Here is a 23,926-nt window from a genome sequence, read left to right as displayed (position 1 = left end):
TCTATTGTCGTGACCAAAAGACAGGAGCGCTCAACCAAGATGAGAGTTCCTATGTATAGGGGAAGAGTGAGCGCTAGCCATCATAACTAATGAATACAGTGCTCTTTACTTTAGTCCATCATGCAGGAGCTGTAGCCTTTCTGGATTTATTTCTTCTTGAACAAAAATTGATCACTTATCTACAGGCATGTGAAAAAATATGCCCTGGCAAAAATGATGGAATCACTACATGTACCCTACTGCCACACTACAGCGGATACATATCGCATGCTGATCTCATGGGTGCTGGTGCTGTACCCACAAGATTAGTGGCTGGTGAACATAGCCTGGATCCTGCTAGAACTGAGGGTAACGGATGTGGCGGGTCAGTCACATGACCAGCAGGTACAACAGAGGAGCGCCAATGTACACACTGCCCTGGTCCAGTGTTGTTAAAATTACAGAAGACAGATGCAGAAATAATAAAAAGCCCTTTTGTATTTTGTCTTGGGTGCTAGGTGGTCTCCGAGAGCTCGGTACAGAATATTCTGATGCCTGCACACACGAAACCCACACCGTGTATATACAATGCAGTGGGTTTTAAGTTCCAGGACAGTCTGCCATAACTATACATTTTCTTAACAAGTTCTTAAGTGGTTAAACATGGCTTTAAGCAAGGACAGGATGAAAGATCATGAAATTGAGAAATAAAGTGGGCGAAGGGGTGTTAAAAGACTGTGCAAGAGCTCAGCCAAGGCCATTTTCACTAGTCAAGCTGTGAATCTTGCAGGAGCCATTACAGAAGGTCATTTGGAAGTGACTCTGCACAAAAATCTAAAAGTCACAATGAATGATGTGAAACTGGTAATGAAGTGACTTATGGAACATTTAGGGGAGGATCAATTTATTATCACTGACATGTTACATAATATAATATACTATAAAACAGGTTGGCGTTATAATTTATTCAGAGATGTGCTCCTAAATACTTAGGCAAGTCTCTGGTAGTATTGGGAAATCTAATCTACTCAAGCCGACTAAACTAGATCATTAAATTGGTGGCCATCACCCTTCCACTAAGCTCAGACTGTGTTAAATCGAATAGTGATTAAGCATAAAATACAGAAGAAAAAAGTCACAAACTGTTATGCAGATAAGGCATGTGCCATCATTTGTGACTTTTTTGAGAATGACAACATTTCCCCTCTTCGGCTATGTTCACAAGTTGCATTTTTGCAGTCTTTTTTTATTTTATTATGGCAAAATTTAAGCGGATTTTGAGCCATTTACAAAAAGCAGGTTTTGCTTTGTTTTCGCAGCATTTTTGTCAGGGTGCCTTTGTCTCTTGTGCATGCTAATGAAGTCGAGTCAGATTATTTTTTATGCACTAAACTTTATCAGGTTTTGGCCCCAAAAACACAGCAAAATCTGATAACTTGGTTTGTTTTTTTTGCAGCATTTTTTTTGCATTGCCATTGCTTTCAATGGGTGAAAAATTCAGCAAAAACGCTGAAAGAAGTGACATGCTCCATTTTGCAAAAACGCAGCTCTTTGACAAAAAACAGTCAAGAAAAAAAAAATTGTGAGTGTGCATGAAATTTTCAGAAATATCATAGTACTGTGAAACACAGCTGAAAATTTGCATTTAAAAAAAAAAAAAAACGACTGCAAAAATGCAATGTAAGAACTATCGGGACATTTGTTTACCGAAAATTGGCCTATCGAACTAGGATGCCAATCACTCAACGAAACAGCAAAGAGCTGGATCACCAGGGAAAATTGTTTTTCAGCTTGTTTGAAATTAAAGTTCTCGGCAGCACATCATCCTGTGTAAACAGGACCTGAGCTGTAAAGAATAATGACATGTTATGTGCACAGAACAAATGACGTTGTGATTATTCTGTGACTTAACCGGTTGTGCATGGCTGTGATCGGCCAGTCTAAAGGAACCCTTGGTGGAAATCAAAAATGAAAAATTGGTCTCCTACTAATAAGTGAGAAGGTATGAGCAGCATCCAGAGTTTTGTCATTAATTTGTATTTACTAACAAAGATATTGACTTTCTTTGACATATTGTATCAGCTATTTCTGCAAAAGTCTCCTTCAAATTAGCTTCTTAGAAAGGAATAACCATGTAGAAATCGCAGTCCGTAACAAGATGACAGTGTGACCGCCTACAGTATGCCCGGTAGTCGCAGTCCGTAAGAAGACGACAGTGTGACCCCCTACAGTATGCCCGGTAGTCGCAGTCCGTAAGAAGACGACAGTGTGACCGCCTACAGTATGCCAGGTAGTCGCAGTCCGTAAGAAGACGACAGTGTGACCCCCTACAGTATGCCCGGTAGTCGCAGTCCGTAAGAAGACGACAGTGTGACCCCCTACAGTATGCCCGGTAGTCGCAGTCCGTAAGAAGACGACAGTGTGACCGCCTACAGTATGCCAGGTAGTCGCAGTCCGTAACAAGATGACAGTGTGACCCCCTACAGTATGTCCGGTAGTCGCAGTCCGTAACAAGACGACAGTGTGACCCCCTACAGTATGTCCGGTAGTCGCAGTCCGTAACAAGACGACAGTGTGACCCCCTACAGTATGCCCGGTAGTCGCAGTCCGTAAGAAGACGACAGTGTGACCGCCTACAGTATGCCCGGTAGTCGCAGTCCGTAAGAAGACAACAGTGTGACCCCCTACAGTATGCCCGGTAGTCGCAGTCCGTAACAAAATGACAGTGTGACCCCCTACAGTATGTCCGGTAGTCGCAGTCCGTAACAAGATGACAGTGTGACCCCCTACAGTATGCCCGGTAGTCGCAGTCCGTAGCAAGACGACAGTGTGACCGCCTACAGTATGCCCGGTAGTCGCAGTCCGTAACAAGATGACAGTGTGACCCCCTACAGTATGTCCGGTAGTCGCAGTCCGTAACAAGACGACAGTGTGACCCCCTACAGTATGCCCGGTAGTCGCAGTCCGTAAGAAGACGACAGTGTGACCGCCTACAGTATGCCCGGTAGTCACAGTCCGTAACAAGATGACAGTGTGACCCCCTACAGTATGTCCGGTAGTCGCAGTCCGTAACAAGATGACAGTGTGACCCCCTACAGTATGCCCGGTAGTCGCAGTCCGTAACAAGACGACAGTGTGACCCCCTACAGTATGCCCGGTAGTCGCAGTCCGTAAGAAGACGACAGTGTGACCCCCTACAGTATGCCCGGTAGTCGCAGTCCGTAACAAGATGACAGTGTGACCCCCTACAGTATGCCCGGTAGTCGCAGTCCGTAACAAGATGACAGTGTGACCCCCTACAGTATGTCCGGTAGTCGCAGTCCGTAACAAGATGACAGTGTGACCCCCTACAGTACGCCCGGTAGTCGCAGTCCATAACAAGATGACAGTGTGACCCCCTACAGTATGCCCGGTAGTCTGTGTCACGCGTGAACACTTTGTACCAATAATCACACTCTACTGCGCTGACCTTGGGTTTTGATAGAAATTTATTAAAGATTATCGGAGGTGTAAAAGTCAAGAGATTATTACAGAATGTAACTCTTCATAAAAGGTGTTGAGGTTAATAAGTTGACCATAAAGAGAATATATCACAGAATTAATTCTCAGACTGTGATGTTAATGGAAGAAGTGTTCTGTAGAAATAGTTGGTCTAATGACCATGAAGATGCTGGCTCCTGCCGGTACACGAAGTGCGGGGCGGGAGTTAATCAACTACCAAGGAGATCATTTATAACTTCCACACAAGTTCCTGAAGATTAAATATTTTTTTCACTTCAGAAAATCAGACATCGTTTCTTATAGACAGAAATAGCTCTCAGATTTTACCCCTTACAGAAGTTTTTGACACCCAATCAAACCAATGCTGGAGAAATTGATGGAGAGACTGGAACATTATCACATATTGTGGCAATGTCCTTACATCAAGGGGGGGGGGGGGGAATTGTCGCTAATGATTTTTAGGATCTCACATACCAGTTACGATCTCTTACAGCCCAGCAGCTCCTCTTCTTTTAAATAGAATATGGCAGCAGATTTTTGACATTTAATCTAAGAGCAGCATAATATAGGTCAAGAGACCCTGATTCCAGCTATATGTCATTGATCAGGCTGTGTAGTTTCAATACAATCAGTGTTTTATCAGCAGGAGATTATCACAGGACTAGTTCTCATGTGCACAACAGTCAGGTAATAGGGGTGTGGGCGGGGTTATACACAGCTCAATATTCCGAGCACTACTACATCCACAACAGAGAAAACAAGGATTGCATTCCTACTGCACCAATCAGTCCAGCAAGTGATACATTGCTGGAATCCGGTTCTCTGCCCCTACAGCATTTAGCTCTCAGATCACATAGCAAAAATATGCTTACAGATTCCATTTAAGGGAAATCTGTCAGTAGAATTAACCCTCCAAAAGTTGTTTATAGTAACATAGTTAGCAAGGCCGAAAAAAAGACATTTGTCCATCCAGTTCAGCCTATATTCCATCAGAATAAATCCCCAGATCTACGTCCTTCTAAAGAACCTAATAACTGTAAGATACAATATTGTTACGCTCCAGGAAGACATCCAGGCCTCTCTTGAACCCCTCGACTGAGTTCGCCATCACCACCTCCACAGGCAAAGAATTCCAGATTCTCACCGCCCTAACAGTAAAGAATCCTCTTCTATGTTGGTGGGAAAACCTTCTCTCCTCCAGACGCAAAGAATGCCCCCTTGTGACCGTCACCTTCCTTGGTATAAACAGATCCTCGGAGAGATATTTGTATTGTCCCCTTATATACTTATACATGGTTATTAGATGGTAGCCCGATTCTAACGTATCGGGTATTCTAGAATATGTATGTACAGTAGTTTATTTATGAAGATTTTAGAATAATACATTGAATGTTCGTGGCCGGCCATATAGTATATAGCACAGCCCACGGAGTATATAGCACAGCCACGTAGTATATAACACAGCCCACGGAGTATATAGCACAGCCACGCAGTATATAGCACAGCCCACGGAGTGTATAACAGCCCACATAGCATATAACACAGCCACGTAGTATATAACAGCCCACGCACGCAGTATATAACACAGGCCATGTAGTGTATAACACAAGCCACGTAGTGTATAACACAGGCCACATAGTGTATAACACAGGCCACATAGTGTATAACACAGGCCACATAGTGTATAACACAGGCCACATAGTGTATAACACAGGCCACATAGTGTATAACACAGGCCACGTAGTGTATAACACAGGCCACGTAGTGTATAACACAGCCCACATAGTGTATAACACAGCCCACATAGTGTATAACACAGCCCACGCAGTATATAGCACAGCCACGTAGTATATTGTACAGCCCACGTAGTATATTGCACAGCCCACGTAGTATATTGCACAGCCCACGTAGTATATTGCACAGCCCACGTAGTATATTGCACAGCCCACGTAGTATATTGCACAGCCCACGTAGTATATTGCACAGCCCACGTAGTATATTGCACAGCCCACGTAGTATATTGCACAGCCCACGTAGTATATTGCACAGCCCACGTAGTATATTGCACAGCCCACGTAGTATATTGCACAGCCCACGTAGTATATTGCACAGCCCACGTAGTATATTGCACAGCCCACGTAGTATATTGCACAGCCCACGTAGTATATTGCACAGCCCACGTAGTATATTGCACAGCCCACGTAGTATATTGCACAGCCCACGTAGTATATTGCACAGCCCACGTAGTATATTGCACAGGCCACGTAGTATATTGCACAGGCCACGTAGTATATTGCACAGCCCACGCAGTACATTGCACAGCCCACGCAGTACATTGCACAGCCCACGTAGTACATTGCACAGCCCACGTAGTACATTGCACAGCCCACGTAGTACATTGCACAGCCCACGTAGTATATTGCACAGCCCACGTAGTATATTGCACAGCCCAGGCAGTATATTGCATAGCCCACGCAGTACATTGCACAGCCCACGCAGTATATTGCACAGCCCACGCAGTATATTGCACAGCCCACGTAGTATATAGCAATGTGGGCATCATATCCCTGTTAAAAAAAAAAAAAGAATTAAAATAAAAATAGTTATATACTCACCTTCCGTTGTCCCCCGGATCCAGGTGAAGCGGTTACCGACGCTCCTCACGCGCTCCGGTCTCAAGAGTGCATTGCGGTATCGCGAGATGATGACGTAGCGGTCTCGCGAGACCGCTACATCATCATCTCGCGAGATCGCAATGCATGGAGTGGTCACCGGAGCGTCGCGAGGAGCGGGTAAGGCCTGTTCTGGATCCGAGGGGCCGACGGATGGTGAGTATCTAACAATTTTTTTAAAATTATTTTTAACATTAGATCTTTTTACTATTGATGCTGCGCAGGCAGCATCAATAGTAAAAAGTTGGTCACACAGGGTTAATAGCAGCGTTAACGGAGTGCGTTACACCGCGGCATAACGCGGTCTGTTAACACTGTCATTAACCCTGTGTGATCGCTGACTGGAGGGGAGTATGGAGCGGGCACTGACTGCGGGGAGTAAGGAGCGGCCATTTTGCCGCCGGACTGTGCCCGTCGCTGATTGGTCGTGGCTGTTTTGCCGCGACCAATCAGCGAATTTGGATTTCTGTTACAGACAGACAGAAAGTAAGACAGACAGAAAGATGGAAGTGACCCTTAGACAATTATATAGTAGATTAGATCGCCCCTCAGTCGTCTTTTTTCTAGACTAAAAAATCCTAATTTTGCTAATGTCTCTGGATATTGTAGTTCCCCCATACCCTTTATTAATTTTGTTGCCCTCCTTTGTACTCGCTCTATTTCCATTATATCCTTCCTGAGCACTGGGGCCCAAAACTGTACACAGTACTCCATGTGCGGTCTAACCAGGGATTTGTACAGAGGCAGTATAATGCTCTCATCATGTGTATCCTGACCTGTTTTAATGCACCCCATGATCCTGTTTGCCTTGGCAGCCACTGCCTGGCACTGGCTGCTCCAGGTAAGTTTATCATTAACTAGAATCCCCAAGTCCTTCTCCATGTCAAATTTACCCAATGGTTTCCCATTCAGTGTGTAATGGTGATATTGATTCCTTCTTCCCATGTGTATAACCTTACATTTATCATTGTTAAACCTCATCTGCCACCTTTCAGCCCAAGTTTCCAACTTATCCAGATCCATCTGTGGCAGAATACTATCTTCTCTTGTATTGACTGCTTTACTTAGTTTTGTATCATCTGCAAATATCGATATTTTACTGTGTAAACCTTCTACCAGATCATTAATAAATATGTTGAAGAGAATAGGTCCCAACACTGACCCCTGCGGTACCCCACTGGTCACAGCGACCCAGTTAGAGAATCTACCATTTATAACCACCCTCTGCTTTCTATCACTAAGCCAATTACTTACCATTTACACACATTTTCCCCCAGACCAAGCATTCTCATTTTGTGTACCAACCTCCTGTGTTGCATGTGATCAAACGCTTAGGAAAAAAATCGAGATATACCACGTCCAATGACTCACATCGGCAATATGCTATCTTAGTACAGTGTGGTCCACATTTTTATTAATATGTTAATTAGCTCTTAAGATCTATAGGCCGGATATAGATCTCCCACCAGAGCTTTTTTTTTAAAAAATGAAACAGGAAAAAATCAATCAAAAGAGCAGACTGTCAGTCATTACATGTCTCACATTGGTAACATGAACATCCCCTTTCATTTAAAATAAGTTTTAGAGGTAGATTCTCAGGGAAATCAGTGCCCCGCCCATAGATCTTAACAGCTAATTTGCTTATTAACAAAAAGTGGAGAATTCTGAAATAAACATCAGATTGCAGATTGCTCCCCCATTCCTTTCCCCAATACCTTCTCTCTGCTACACAGAATTCAGTCGCCCTCCCTCTTCCTCATTCAGAGATGTAACTCTCAGCATTCTGCACTAAATTGTTGTAAATCTATAGTACAAGCGATAAGAAACAATCAGAGAATTGGCGCTGTGAAGCCATCTCCCTCCCTGCAGGACCCAGATGCCGCGGCCATTTTGGATCTGGGGCCTGCAGCGAGGAAAGAGGTAAGAGACCTTCGGGGGGCTCAGGGGGTCTCAGGGAAGCACGCAGGGAGCCCCCTCCCTGCGCAATGCTTCCCTGTACCGCCGGCACACCGCAATCATGTTTGATCGCGATGTGCCGGGGGTTAATGTGTGGGGAGCGGTCCGTGACCGCTCCTGGCACATAGTGCCGGATGTCAGCTGCGATAGGCAGCTGACACCCGGCCGCGCTCCCCCCGTAAGTGCGGCCGATCGCTATGACGTACTATCCCGTCGGTGGTCATACGGGCCCACCTCGACGGGATAGTACGTCATATGTCAGAAAGGGGTTAATAAGATGTGTAGTAGAGGGGTTACAAGGACACTAAACTTCAGGAGGGCAAATTTCCAATGGATGAGAGAGGATCTTAGGCCGGGGTCACACTAGACCGTATTACGGACGAGTGCAGTGCGCTAAAAAATCGCATAGCACTCGTCCCAATGTTAATCTATGGGTCAGCTCCCATCATCCGATATTTTCTCGGCCGTATTCCGGATCCGAGTGAAATCGCAGCATGCTGCGATTGTCAGCGTATCTCGGCCGAGAATCGCCAATGCAAGTCTATGGGTGCGAGAAAAAATCGGATTACATACGGACCATGCGTGTGCATTGCGAGAAATACGGAAGACTTCTCCAGGTGACAGGAAATTGAATCATCCATTATCAGGAAGCTTTGGCATGCTAATTTCTGGCCCACGCTGGATTGCAAACCAGGAAGCACGCCTCCACGGAGTGTTCTGTTGTAGCAGCATGGCCAGGCATATTAATGTGGAGATGCTCATTGCTCTGGTCCATGATAGGCCCGAATTATGGGACCAACGCGACGCACATTATGCGGACCGTGCACGTAAAGACGCAGCATGGAGGTCAATATGTCGCCACATGTTCCCCGATTTTAATGAGCGACCTCAAGAGGTTCAGCAAGAAATATGTAAGTACCATTCTTCACCAAAAAATGTTGTTTAATAATAGTGGTTTCAGGAATAAAAAATAAGCCTGAAACCATCATATGTGTTTTGTTTATGATGGGAGTAAATCATCCATGCTCTTGTTTGAAGATGCAAAAACATTACCAAGAGACACAAATATGGATGAAATTTATTTTAGCTATAGTCCGTTAATATAGGGCCAAAGGAATTTTATGTCCCCCTACCCTCCTGGGCCCATGTGTTCTTGCAAACCCTGTAACGGTTTGAGTTATGTGTGTGATATTTATATCGAATATTTTGTATATTTGCAGTCAATGATGTCAATAGACGCTGGAGGAGTTGCCGGGACCAATACCGGCGTGAGCGTCAAGTTCATAGGCGGAGTGGTGATGCAGCCCCCCCAAAAAAGGAAATACCTTTATTATGACCGTCTAAATTTTCTTGCCCCAGTGATGGAGCTACGACCGTAAGTGCATGCATGTCTCCAAATATTGTACACATCTTATTATGTGAATATGTATGTATTATTTAATATAAATAATCTTTTGTGAAATACAGAACAGAGTCAAATCTGACTGAAAGAGAGACTGGATCTGACTCAGAGTTGCTGATTGACCCTGTTGCTGAAGATGCAGAAATGGCTGGACCATCTGGGCAAGCAACAGGCAGCAACCACCCACCACCACCACCACAACCAGCAGCAGCGTCTTCTGCTCCACAGGAGGCAAATCCTGAGGTTGATGAAGGAGCCCAGAGCAGCAGTCCAACATTGGCTCTGGATACATCACCACAGCCTACTACCAGACCAAACCGTGGTCGTCGCAGAAGGGTGGCTTTGAACATTGGCACCAGGAGGCAAGTTGATACCGGGGTGTTGGACTATTTGTCCCGAGCTGCCCATGACGATGGGGAGGAAGCTTACTTCCGCAGTCTTGCCCGCTATTTACGGCCCATTCCACGCTCGCTCAGGCTGCGGACCAGAGGTTGCATACAAATTTTGCTAGATGCGGCAACACCCCCAAACAACCCCACCAATATTTTTAATTATCTTGAACGGTGGCAAATGTCAGCTACAAACCTTCTGGCGGTGCAAGACCTTCCACAGGACCAATCACAAACTGTGTCAGCACCACCCCCGCAACCTATAGCATCCCAACAACAGCTTGCACAAAGCACACAACAAGCCCAAAACAGGGGTATTTATGATTTTGCAGCACATCCCCAATCTGACCACTTGAACAGACACATGTTTGGAGGCTGGTCCCAACATGTGTATGCTCGACATGGCCATATTGAGGTAGGTCAAGCGTAGGACCTCGTATAAGAGAGATGCCGTAAAGTGGCTACGAGGTACACATAAATATGGCCATTTTTATGCGCTAAAAGCTCTCATTTTTCATATTTCTAGTGCAGTAATGCAGTAGAAATTTCGTGTTTTCAAGTTTGCATGTTTTGGCGCTGCAGTGTGCTGCCCTTTTTACTTAACTATATACGAGTTGGCGACTCTGGGTTCAGCACCTGTTCACACTCAGTCTATGTTTGGATGTGCAGGTCAGGTTTTTGAAATATTGGGGGTTCTGACCAAATGGGTCAATCCAGTACCCAGGACTTGATGCCCTTCTACCCTCCACATCAAGTGTTAGCTCATACACATGATCGCAACTTGCAGCAACACCCTCAATTTATATCTGCACTAACACAGGTAGACAGTGTGGTTGGTCAACCACCCAAGCCAAGTTCCGCACATGCTGGACACCCGCCATCACCATCACCACCCCCAACCTACCATAACCTGTAATGTTTTTGATGTTGTTTTTTGCCTGTCATTTGGGCTTTTTGTTGGCCTAAGTTTTTTGTGACCTTGGCATGTAAAGCGGTGTTGTTTATTTTGCTCAAAATACATATGAGAATGGAAATATGTTTTTTGAATACATATATATATGCGCTGAGCAGTAAAAATTTGTTTTGAAAAAAGAGTTATGTATTGGTCCAGCTACATACATGATTTGTCAACTTTACACACTTACCGTATTTTTCGCTTTGTAAGACGCTCCGGATTATAAGACGCACCCCAAATTTTGAGGAGAAAAATAGGAAAAAACTATTTTTTAATAAATTGGTGGGGCGTCTTATAATCCATGCGTCTTATTACTTACCAGGGGTTGTGGTTGTGGTGGATCAGGGTCCCAGGCTCGTTGCCGGAGGCAGGAGTGGAGCATTGCTGCAGGCTGGGATGAGGGGGTCTGCAGGGGGCTCCTGTGCTGCAGGGGGGCTCCTGTGCTGCAGCCTGGGATGAGGGGTCTGCAGGGGGCTCCTTTGCTGCAGGCTGGGATGAGGGGTCTGCAGGGGGCTCCTGTGCTGTAGGGCTGTCTCCGGTGCTGCGGGGGGCTCTGGCGACATTTTGTGAAAGACCAGAGCCCCCCGGCAGTTCTTCCATGCGTTCCAGTATGACTAATTCCGGGAAAATGGCCGCCGGAATCTCGAGAGATGAGATCTCAGCGCTGAAATCTCATCTCCCGAGATTCCGGCGGCCATTTTCCCGGAGTCAGTCATACTGGAACTAACTCCGGGAAAATGGCCGCCGGAATCTCGAGAGATGAGATCTCAGCGCTGAAATCTCATCTCCCGAGATTCCGGCGGCCATTTTCCCGGAATTAGTCATACTGGAACGCATGGAAGAACTGCCGGGGGGCTCTGGTCTTTCACAAAATGTCGCCAGAGCCCCCCGCAGCACCGGAGCCTTCAGCATCACCCGGGGCAGCAGCGGACAACCCCGGCAGTGGCGGCGGACAACAGCGGCGGCAGGCGGTAGCGGCGGCGGACACCCCCTCCTCCCAGCCTGTAATGGTAAGCGGTATATCCGCTTTGTTAGACGCACCCACATTTCCCCCCCAAATTTGGGGGAAATAAAGTGCGTCTTACAAAGCGGAAAATACGGTACATCTTTTCATCATCAGATACATATTACACCAATTTATGAAGCCAATTATGTGATTTATTAACTTAGAATCTAAATCAAAATTAAGGCAAAACAGCATTGTCTTGCCAAACCGTAGATCCCTCTGGTGACACAAAAAAATTGGTTAAAACATCACGAACTTTTAGGCCAGAGGGCTGACGACGTGAAGGACAAACACGTGTAGTTGTCAAGACAGTATTTGCATAATCAATGACATCTGCAGCAGATGATGGGCAATCATGGTCTCTTGTAAAGTTGTGAAGAACAACACATGCTTTAATCACGCCATTTACATTGCCTTCACTCAGTTGGATTGCAGACTGAAGGACCCGCCATTTTGCACTGAGAATGCCGAATGAACACTCGACCAGACGGCGGGCACGGGAAAGACGCAAATTAAGGATTCTGCGCCGGTAGTCCAGGAGTCCGGAAATATTTTTTTTCCCCAAAGTGGAGCTTGCTATTTGCCACATGGGTTTTTTTTTTGCCTTCCTCTGGATCAACATGTTAGGGCATGTTAGGTTAGGCTATGGGTTGAACTAGATGGACTTAAAGTCTTCCTTCAACCTTAATAACTATGTTACTAACTATGTAATCTCATGAGAGAACAAAATAAGGCCAAACTTTCTTTCCCCTTACAACTAGTTGAAAGAGTTGGCGCTTTCACATCTATAGAATACAGGAACATAAATAATCTTAATAATCTTTATTTTTATATAGCGCTAACATATTCCGCAGCGCTTTACAGTTTGCACACATTATCATCACTGTCCCCGATTGGGCTCACAATCTTGAATTCCTATCAGTATGTCTTTGGAATGTGGGAGGAAACCGGAGTGCCCGGAGGAAACCCACGCAAACACGGAGAGAACATACAAACTCTTTGCAGATGTTGTCCTGGGTGGGATTAGAACCCAGGACCCCAGCGCTGCAAGGCTGTAGTGCTAACCACTGCGCCACTGTGCCGCCCCACATTGCGTTTAGAGACGAGCTCGTTGGCCCAGTCTGGGCATACGTTCGAACCCCCCACAAAATGGGATATGGACGTATGCGCCGACGGGGCCATAGGCTGTAATGGTGCCGGCAGAGCGAACGTGCGATGTGCCATGCATCGCTTTTGGGAGTGTACACCTACTGGAGGCGGACACTCGGACGCAGTAGGCTACATCTACTCAAAAAACCTAACTGCAGATTGCATCAGACGGCACAATGCTTTTCTATTCTGGCTATGGGTCATCAAATACCTGCTAATAGTGTGACGGGGAGGCTATGGGAAGCTTATATCCCAGCATATTCCTAAGTATTATCAGACCTGCATGTCCATAGTATCAGATCACACCTGTTAGTAAATGGAAAATAAGTGTAGATTCGCCAAGGTGTACTTTAATATACCGTATATCAATTCATTTTTTCTTTACAAAGTGGCTTATCCCCTCCCTAGAAGCCATAACCAGTTTGGTGGAGCTTAGATTTCTACATTACATTCATCCCACAATACAATTTTCATTCTCTGGATAAAAATAAATTCGCTTTCCTGTTGAAACTTATTGATTTACTATAATAGAAGCTATTGTTTTTATTTGGCCGGGGAGATGCTGACCACAGTCATATGTTATATGGTTGTCCTTGCTCTGAAAATCAATGGGATCAAATAATTACTTTACCGGCACTAAAACTAATGATAGCATATAAATAATGACAATGACTTAGCAGCAATACACCGGACATGTATCTACAGGTTGTGTAATTACAAAGCAAGCAGAATACCTGACTGCAATAACTTTACTGTGAGAAGCTGCCAGATTTGTCCTTCTCACTTACCGTGAGAATTTCATGAATAGCTGGTTTTTGGTCATTCTGCCTCACAAAAATCGGAATAAAAAGCGATCAAAAAATGTCACGTGCCCGAAAATGTTACCAATAAAAAAAATCAACTCGTCCCGCAAAAAACAAGACCTCACATGACTCTCTGGACCCAAATATGGAAAAATTATAGCTCTCAAAATGTGGAGACGCAAAAACTATTTTTTGCAATAAAAAACGTCTTGTGTGACAGCTGCCAATCATAAAAATCCACTAAAAAAACACTATAAAAGTAAATCAAACCCCTCTTCATCACCCCCTTAGTTAGGGAAAAATAATAAAATTAAAAAAATGTATTTATTTCCACTTTCCCATTAGGGCTTGGGTTAGGGTTGGGGCTAGGGTTTCAGTTATAATTGGGGGGTTTCCTCTGTTTAGGCACATCAGGGGCTCTCCAAACGCGACATGGCATCCGATCTCAATTCCAGCCAATTCTGTGTTGAAAAAGTAAAACAGTGCTCCTTCCCTTCCGAGCTCTCCCATGCGCCCAAACAGGGGTTTACCCCAACATATGGGGTATCCGCGTACTCAGGACAAATTGGACAACAACTTTTGGGGTCCAATTTCTCTTGTTACCCTTGGGAAAATAAAAATTTGGGGGGCTAAAAAAACATTTTAGTGGGAAAAAAATGATTTTATATTTTCACGGCTCTGCATTATAAACTGTAGTGAAACACTTGGGGGTTCAAAGTTGTCACAACACATCTAGATAACTTCCTTGGGGGGGTCTAGCTTCCAATATGGGGTCACTTGTTACATCAGGGGCTCTGCAAATGCAACGTGACGCCTGCAGACCAATCCACCTAAGTATGTATTCCAATTGGTGCTCCTTCCCTTCCGAGCTCTGCCATGCGCCCAAACGGTGGTTCCCCCCCCACAAATGGGGTATCAGCGTACTCAGGACAAATTGGACAATAACTTTTGGGGTCCAATTTCTCCTGTTATCCTTGGGAAAATACAAAACTGGGGGCTAAAAAATAATTTTTGTGGGGAAAAAAAGAATTTTTATTTTCACGGCTCTGCGTTATAAACTGTAATGAAACACTTGGGGGTTCAAATAATCAAAACACATCTAGATAAGTTCCTTAGGGGGTCTACTTTCCAAAATTGTGTCACTTTTGGGGGGTTTCAATGTTTAGGCACAGCAGTGGCTCTCCAAACGCAACATGGCGTCCCATCTCAATTCTAGTCAATTTTGCATTGAAAAGTCAAACAGTGGTTTACCCCCACATATGGGGTATTCCGCAGGGTTCAATAAACACATGCGGAATCACCTGCGTTCAAAAGCCGGCAGAGCTGCGTCCAAAGCGCTGCCTGAAACTAACCGTGGGGACGTAGCCTTGGTTGACCTGGCTGTGTGTTTCTGGTCATTGTCATGCTGGAAGACCCAGCCACGACCCATCTTCAATGTTCTTACTAAGGGAAGGAGGTTGCTGGCCAAAATCTCATGCTACATGACCCCATCCATCCTCCCGTTCAATAAGGTGCAGTTGTCCTGTCCCCTTTACAGAAGAGCACCCCCAAAGTATGATGTTTCCCCCACCATGCTTCACAGTTGGAACAGTGTTCTTGGGGTTGTAATCATACTTCTTCTTCCAGACACGGCGAGTGGAGTTGATAACAAAATGTTCTTCTTTTAGTGTCATCTGACCACATGACCTTCTCCCCATGCCTCCTATGGATCATCCAGATGGTCATTTGCCAACTTCAAACGGGCCTGGACAATTTTGCCACATTTACTAATTTTATTTTTTTACAAATTTTTTCTACAATTTTGTTCCTGGTGTCTTTTTACAGCTATTTCGTTTTGGCCATGGTTGAGAGATTGAAATGTGATTGAGTGTGTTGACATTTATACCAGTAATGAGTTCAAACAGGTGAAATTAATAGGTAATGAGTGCAGAGTAGGAGGCTTCTTAAAGAAAAACTAACCAGTCTGAGAGAGCCAGAATTCGTTCTGGTTGGTAGGTGATCAAACACGTATTTCAAGCAATAAAATGCAAATTAAATATGGAAAAATCATACAATGTGGTTTGTGGTTTTTATTTTATTTTTAAGGTACCGTCACATTTAGCGACGCTGCAGCGATATAGACAACGATCCTGATCGCTGCAGCGTCGCTGTTTAGGTCGTTGTGTGGTTGCTGGAGAGCTGTCACACAGACAGCTCTCCAGCGACCAACAATGCCGAAGTCCCCGGGTAACCAGGGTAAACATCGGGTTACTAAGCGCAGGGCCGCGCTTAGTAACCCGATGTTTACCCTGGTTACCATAGTTCACCGCTGTGCTCTGCTTTACGGCCGGCCGGCGCTGACACAGTGCAGGGAAGCTGAGGCCAGGGGACAGACACCGGAATGTAAGTATGTACTGTTTGTTTTTTTTTACTTTTACTATGGTAACCAGGATAAACATCGGGTTACTAAGCGCGGCCCTGCGCTTAGTAACCCGATATTTACCCTGGTTACCAGTGAACACATCGCTGGATCGGCGTCACACACGCCGATTCAGCGATGTCAGCGGGTGATCAGCGACCAAAAAAAAGGTCCTGATCATTCCCAGCGACCAACGATCTCCCAGCAGGGGCCTGATCGTTGGTCGCTGCCACGCATAATGATTTCGTTAACGATATCGTTGCTACGTCACAAAAAGCAACGATATCGTTAACAAAATCGTTATGTGTGAAGGTACCTTTAGATTCTGTCTGTCACAATTGAAGTGTGTGTATATATATATATATATATATATATATATATATATATATATATATATATACATACACACACTGTATATATAAAAAGAAATAGTAATAAAATACTTCTTAGAACAATGATAGAATTTTTCACCCCTTTCTTGCCCACCTCCCCCCCCAAAAAAAAATCAATTTAAATATTTACCCCAAAATGGTACCATTGGAAAAAAAATACAACTAGATTCCCTGAAAAACCAAGCCCTTATCATTTTAATTCAAGTAAAAATTTAAGCTGTGTCCAAGCAAAGCAAATAATCCTTTCTGCCCCCATATAGACCTCACCCTGAACCACCCAATGCACCACCCATGGTGTATTAATATTAATCTGCTGGAAAAGTTATAATCTTGAGCTAGTAGTAAGAGTGTAACCTTCAATTGGTCAGTACTGTCCCCACAGAGGACATATTTAAAAAAAAAAAAAAAAAAAAAATTTTCACTTGCTTAGAGGAAAGCGGTCATGTAAAAAAAGCTATCAATCTACAGATATGGGATCAATCCGCTGGTTAATATAGCTTTCTGAAAGAACCACTGCCTGGAGGAAATTAACTTGATTTCCCCCGGCAGCCTCGGGCTTTCAGTCTTAGGGGAGGGCCAGTGAGGCGTCGGTCACTGCTCAGTAGATAAGTGAGCGGCAGCTATAACCGCGCCACGACACTGACTGACAGCCAACTCTGCGGTTATAGCAGTCGCTCACTATGAACTGAGCAGTGACTGAAGCTGTAACTTTATGACTGAAAACCTGAGACTGTTGACAGGAATAAAGGTAATTTCCTCCCGGCAGCGGGGCTCTCAGTGCAGTGGGGCTCTCAGTGCAGCGGTTTCAGAACGTCATTAACCAGCAGATTAACAGCAAATCTCCACATTACGCAAGCTAAACATGGCTTTATTCTCAACCTGTTGTGAAAAGTGAAATATTCTTGAAATTACCTGTAGCACTGATCTCCATACATGCAGGGAACTCTCTTTTTTGGCGATTGCTGGGTGTTCTGGGTTGACGTTGGACTGAGACTAATATTGTCATTAGTGACTGAAGGCTTCATGTTGGAAGTAGATGGACTCCCTGATGGACTATTGTTGTCAGGTGGTGGAATGGAAAGTTTGGGAGTGTAGGCACCGTGCTCCTCTTCCATCTCTTCTTCCTCATTGTCCTCCACATGATCATCCTGTAAACTGACAGGTCTGGCTGTTATTCTTGTCAAATTACTCGATGTTGTTGGAAGAGAGTCCTTTAAAAAAAAAAAAGAAAAAGAAAATACTAAAACCAACGATACAACTCTATATGGTAAATCCAAAATGTGCAAAGGACCCACGGTCTGATCTCAAGGAACAACAATCGTAGAAGAACAAACAACAAAAAAAGCTAAAAGGGAATTTCTTTTTTTCGAAAGCCCCTTTTATTCAGCTGCAGTTTGTTTAAAAAAAAAGACAAATAAACAAACTGCTCTACTTCCGCTCCCTGGTCCAGGGCAGAGTTTTCGCTACTGCGCTCATTGGCTGTAATTGTGGGCAACGCTGCCGCACATCGACAGCGCTGCAGCTAATCACCGAGCTCAGCTAATGTCTGCAGCGATGTTCACACGATGTCAGTGTTGTAGACAATAACAGACACAGTGACCAGTGGCAGAGACTCAGCAATGGACCCGGGAGGGTGAAAAACACTTTTTTTTTTTTTAAAGGAAGCCATAGGACTGAGATTTTCTGAAACCTTATTAACCCTTTTTCTGAAACCTTATTAACCCTTTAATACTGACTGTAGTAAGTGTCAGAACACAAGTAAACCTCTGCTTTCTGCCTACAGAGCTGGAGATCAGTCAGCGCACCTAAAGTGCCTACATTCTGTAGATGTCAGAACTTCACATAGACTGGGAGACGGTGGCCTGGTCGGGCGATTCATGATTGTTACATCCTATAGACACTGAAGAGTAGGTGTTGCTGATCTGAAGAATAGATGGTGCCATACTATAGGAGGAAGACAAGACGGCGGAGGCATTGTGATGGCCCTCGGAAACCCTTGGTCCTGGCATTACTGTGGATGTTGCATTGCCACAAGCCAAACAGAAATATAGTTGCAGACCTACTACACGGCTTATATCTTATTGGCAGTGGCTGTTTTCTGGGAAAAAAACATTCAGGAAAGGTTTGAGGAACATGGAAATAAGTTTAAGGTGATGATGTATACCCTCCTCACATGTAATAAATATCGCTATAATAATAAATAATAATAATAATGATGCGGCCTCTAAATTCTCCAGATGTAATCTAAGTATCTGCGGGATACGATACAAAAACAAGCCTTATTCATGGAGATCCCACTGTAACATACAGGACTAAACAGATCTGATTCTGGGTGCCAGATACCATGGACACCTTCAGAGATCCTGTAGAGTCCATGGCTGTTTGGGTGGCATGATGCAAGCGGTCTCAAGGTTATATCTGACATTTGCTTTTTTACCTTAAAAGATCCTATCCGAATATGTAGAAGGTATAACAATAATAACACTATCAAATACGTCCAGTTAGAAATATAGTACAGTTCTTCTGATTTGATATATTGCTCACCCCATGTGCAGGGCATTGCAGTAACAGGTATCCATGGTTACGACCACTAACAACTAACTGTCACTATATGAGTGGTTGTAATGATGAATACCTAAGCTACTGCATTGCCCTGCACATGGGGTAAGCAACAATGTGAATCAGAAGAACTATTTTACATTTCTAATTGGAGGCATTGGCTAATATTATTATTATAGCTGCTACATATTGGGATAGGATCCTGGACACTGGAATACCCCTTTAAGGATGTTTTAATAGACCAACACGCTGAGTAGAATACATTTTTGGCCTACGGTGAAGTGGTGAACCTTAGGAAGCCCGGCCACCAGTAATGATCGCTCCAGCGTCCCCCCGCTAGTAGATTAATAGGGGTCCAGTGTAATCGCTTTACATTTCAGCGTCTAGTTTACATTCACAGTGTGCGATCCGGTGGAGAGAACGTGAGGTGCCACAGTGGAAAGCGGTAAAACAGACAGAAAGCCGACCGGCAGGGCGCCGGGAATGGGCTGGGGGCAGCGCAGCAAAAGGAGACAATCGTCAATAAAAGAGGAAAAAGAACAAAGTCTATATTCTAACAGAGAACAGAGTCGCTGCCGGCGGCATAAAGTACAGACCAACATCGAGCAGGAATTACCCTGCCCATCGCTATATACATATGTATCTCACCGAACTGCAGACCTTGCAAGTAAGCGAATGACTTCTGTATTGTCCTGTACGACATTTATTACCCCCCCGATGCCTTTATACACAGACGGCGGCTTAGAGACAGGACACAATGCTGAGCGAACAAGTCCATGATATTGATGGGAGCCATTACAATGTACCATCGATGCACATTACATTACGACATTTTCATTTCCTTCCACTGATTTTCTTTTTTTTACTGTAATACCCTTTTTTACACTATTAGGAGACAATTAGACTAAGTAACATATAATATTAGTGAAGTTCAAACACAAAACAAAAGGGTCATAATGACTTCAGGGCAACGGGAAATTTTCAGAGAAGCAGAGTACTGGAAATATCAACGTTTTCCTGGGACCCTGGCGTGCATACAGATTGTGGGATTACACATATATAATCATTATGCCAGGAGTCAGGCAGGAGGATCATTCAGCCTGGAATACATATACTCCATCGTCTTATAAAAATAGCGCTCCACCAAGGGGAAGAACTCTATCCCGCTAGTTTCACCTAAGAGTATGTACAAGCCATGGTCCGACCAACAATGGTGGCGTGATGAGACATGACTAGTAGGGATGAGCGAATAGCTTCAGATAAGAGCTTATCGAATAGCTGCATCGGGAACCCGGATAACTGGAGCGCGCCGGTAATCAGGTGTCCGGCGCCGCAGCTGCATGTGTCGCGGCTTTGTGACAGTCACAACCTGTTTGCTGGGCTCTTCATGCTGTGAAACAGCCACATCTGATTATTGGGAGTGCTCCTGGTATCCGGGTTACCGATGCAGCTATTCGGGAAGCGCTATAGCTATTCGAATAAGCTCTTATCCGAAGCCATGCGATCAACCCTAATGACTAGTAATATCAGCCACACCAGAGGCAGAGTACAACTGTGATTAGCAGAATACAAGAAAAATGAAGAAAAGTGAGGAAACATCAGCGTGTTCTACTGTCTTCTGCAAATTCTGCCCACACATATTGAAAAAAGGACCATAAAGGACATTCTACTGCATTAATAAGCATTGTAGCTGTGACTCAGTAAGGAGCAATTTATATGTGACTCCACCAAAGAGGAGAAAAAGAAGAGCATTTCCCAGAAGCAGAACTCTGTGTAGCATTTCCCTCCTTATAGCAGCACTCCCATCTATACTTATTAATTATGTGTATATATGCATGTGATGTAGTAGGAGTGTATTATATACTTACCTACCACCGCTCTCTTTGGTGTGCAGCACTGATCTTCTCTTCTCAGTGACGTCACCCCTCTGCTGACTGTTGGGGTCATACTGCACTGTGTGTGACCCGGAATGCAAGCCTATAGAGTGTCAGAACGAGGCACCGTAGGTTTTCATTGTAAAAGACTTCCGGCTCATACATAGAGCACAGAGTGAGCTGGCCAGTTACAACCGCGGTGACGACACAGCGAAGCAGATGTGCACGCGCTGTACGCTGTGGGGGTTCGCATGTATAATCCCAAATTAGAGCCCGACTAGTGGGTGCGGCCTCGCTCCATGCACTCGTATAGTGTGAGACCATGCCCAATGGATGCCCACAGCACTGGACGGGGCATGGCCTCGCACTATATAGGTGCATGGAGCGAGGTCGCGACCATTAGACGTGCTCAGGCCTGGAGATATACATAGCGCATGCGTACCTGAAACTGGTGAATCCCTACAGCGCACAGTGCATGCGTCACAAAGCGCCTGCAGACTTATCGATTTAGACGGGACAACCCCTTTAATACAGTACACTCACACACATATACACATTTATAAAAAATATAGACTGGAGTGCTTCTTTAATCAAAGATAGATTTAACGGATAATTGAGATTACAGTGTTTGAGGTGAGAAGGAATGAACACTAACAAAAACATAGTAACATAGTAACATAGTAACATAGTTAGTAAGGCCGAAAAAAGACATTTGTCCATCCAGTTCAGCCTATATTCCATCATAATAAATACCCAGATCTACGTCCTTCTACAGAACCTAATAATTGTATGATACAATATTGTTCTGCTCCAGGAAGACATCCAGGCCTCTCTTGAACCCCTCGACTGAGTTCGCCATCACCACCTCCTCAGGCAAGCAATTCCAGATTCTCACTGCCCTAACAGTAAAGAATCCTCTTCTATGTTGGTGGAAAAACCTTCTCTCCTCCAGACGCAAAGAATGCCCCCTTGTGCCCGTCACCTTCCTTGGTATAAACAGATCCTCAGCGAGATATTTGTATTGTCCTCTTATATACTTATGCATGGTTATTAGATCGCCCCTCAGTCGTCTTTTTTCTAGACTAAATAATCCTAATTTCGCTAATCTATCTGGGTATTGTAGTTCTCCCATCCCCTTTATTAATTTTGTTGCCCTCCTTTGTACTCTCTCTAGTTCCATTATATCCTTCCTGAGCACCGGTGCCCAAAACTGGACACAGTACTCCATGTGCGGTCTAACTAGGGATTTGTACAGAGGCAGTATAATGCTCTCATCATGTGTATCCAGACCTCTTTTAATGCACCCCATGATCCTGTTTGCCTTGGCAGCTGCTGCCTGGCACTGGCTGCTCCAGGTAAGTTTATCATTAACTAGGATCCCCAAGTCCTTCTCCCTGTCAGATTTACCCAGTGGTTTCCCGTTCAGTGTGTAATGGTGATATTGATTCCCTTTTCCCATGTGTATAACCTTACATTTATCATTGTTAAACCTCATCTGCCACCTTTCAGCCCAAGTTTCCAACTTATCCAGATCCATCTGTAGCAGAATACTATCTTCTCTTGTATTAACTGCTTTACATAGTTTTGTATCATCTGCAAATATCGATATTTTACTGTGTAAACCTTCTACCAGATCATTAATGAATATGTTGAAGAGAACAGGTCCCAATACCGACCCCTGCGGTACCCCACTGGTCACAGCGACCCAGTTAGAGACTATACCATTTATAACCACCCTCTGCTTTCTATCACTAAGCCAGTTACTAACCCATTTACACACATTTTCCCCCAGACCAAGCATTCTCATTTTGTGTACCAACCTCTTGTGCGGCACGGTATCAAACGCTTTGGAAAAATCGAGATATACCACGTCCAATGACTCACCGTGGTCCAGCCTATAGCTTACCTCTTCATAAAAACTGATTAGATTGGTTTGACAGGAGCGATTTCTCATAAACCCATGCTGATATGGAGTTAAACAGTTATTCTCATTGAGATAATCCAGAATAACATCCCTCAGAAACCCTTCAAATATTTTACCAACAATAGAGGTTAGACTTACTGGCCTATAATTTCCAGGTTCACTTTTAGAGCCCTTTTTGAATATTGGCACCACATTTGCTATGCGCCAGTCCTGCGGAACAGACCCTGTCGCTATAGAGTCCCTAAAAATAAGAAATAATGGTTTATCTATTACATTACTTAGTTCTCTTAGTACTCGTGGGTGTATGCCATCCGGACCCGGAGATTTATCTATTTTAATCTTATTTAGCCGGTTTCGCACCTCTTCTTGGGTTAGATTGGTGACCCTTAATATAGGGTTTTCATTGTTTCTTGGGATTTCACCTAGCATTTCATTTTCCACCGTGAATACCGTGGAGAAGAAGGTGTTTAATATGTTAGCTTTTTCCTCGTCATCTACAACCATTCTTTCCTCACTATTTTTTAAGGGGCCTACATTTTCAGTTTTTATTCTTTTACTATTGATATAGTTGAAGAACAGTTTGGGATTAGTTTTACTCTCCTTAGCAATGTGCTTCTCTGTTTCCTTTTTGGCAGCTTTAATTAGTTTTTTAGATAAAGTATTTTTCTCCCTATAGTTTTTTAGAGCTTCAATGGTGCCATCCTGCTTTAGTAGTGCAAATGCTTTCTTTTTACTGTTAATTGCCTGTCTTACTTCTTTGTTTAGCCACATTGGGTTTTTCCTATTTCTAGTCCTTTTATTCCCACAAGGTATAAACCGCTTACACTGCCTATTTAGGATGTTCTTAAACATTTCCCATTTATTATCTGTATTCTTATTTCTGAGGATATTGTCCCAGTCTACCAGATTAAGGGCATCTCTAAGCTGGTCAAACTTTGCCTTCCTAAAGTTCAGTGTTTTTGTGACT

The 23,926-nt window shown here is 44.2% G+C and overlaps 1 protein-coding gene across 2 annotated transcripts in view; it reads right to left on the bottom strand.

The window, feature by feature from the left end:
* Positions 1 to 23,926, bottom strand: part of APLF (aprataxin and PNKP like factor) — a 189,209-nt gene that overhangs the window by 65,469 nt on the left and 99,814 nt on the right. Inside the window, exon 7 of one of the 2 annotated variants that reach the window (XM_069768740.1) lies at positions 17,515 to 17,813. In XM_069768740.1, coding sequence (XP_069624841.1) covers positions 17,515 to 17,813 — 299 coding nt within the window. The remainder of the gene's footprint in view (positions 1 to 17,514; positions 17,814 to 23,926) is intronic. The other variant, XM_069768741.1, reaches the window with a different exon arrangement.

Source organism: Ranitomeya imitator, chromosome 5 (genome assembly GCF_032444005.1).
Source record: "Ranitomeya imitator isolate aRanImi1 chromosome 5, aRanImi1.pri, whole genome shotgun sequence".
Taxonomy (NCBI): Eukaryota; Metazoa; Chordata; class Amphibia; order Anura; family Dendrobatidae; genus Ranitomeya; species Ranitomeya imitator.
The sequence above is the reverse complement of the archived record's forward strand: the minus strand, read 5'-3'. Positions and strand labels throughout refer to the sequence as shown.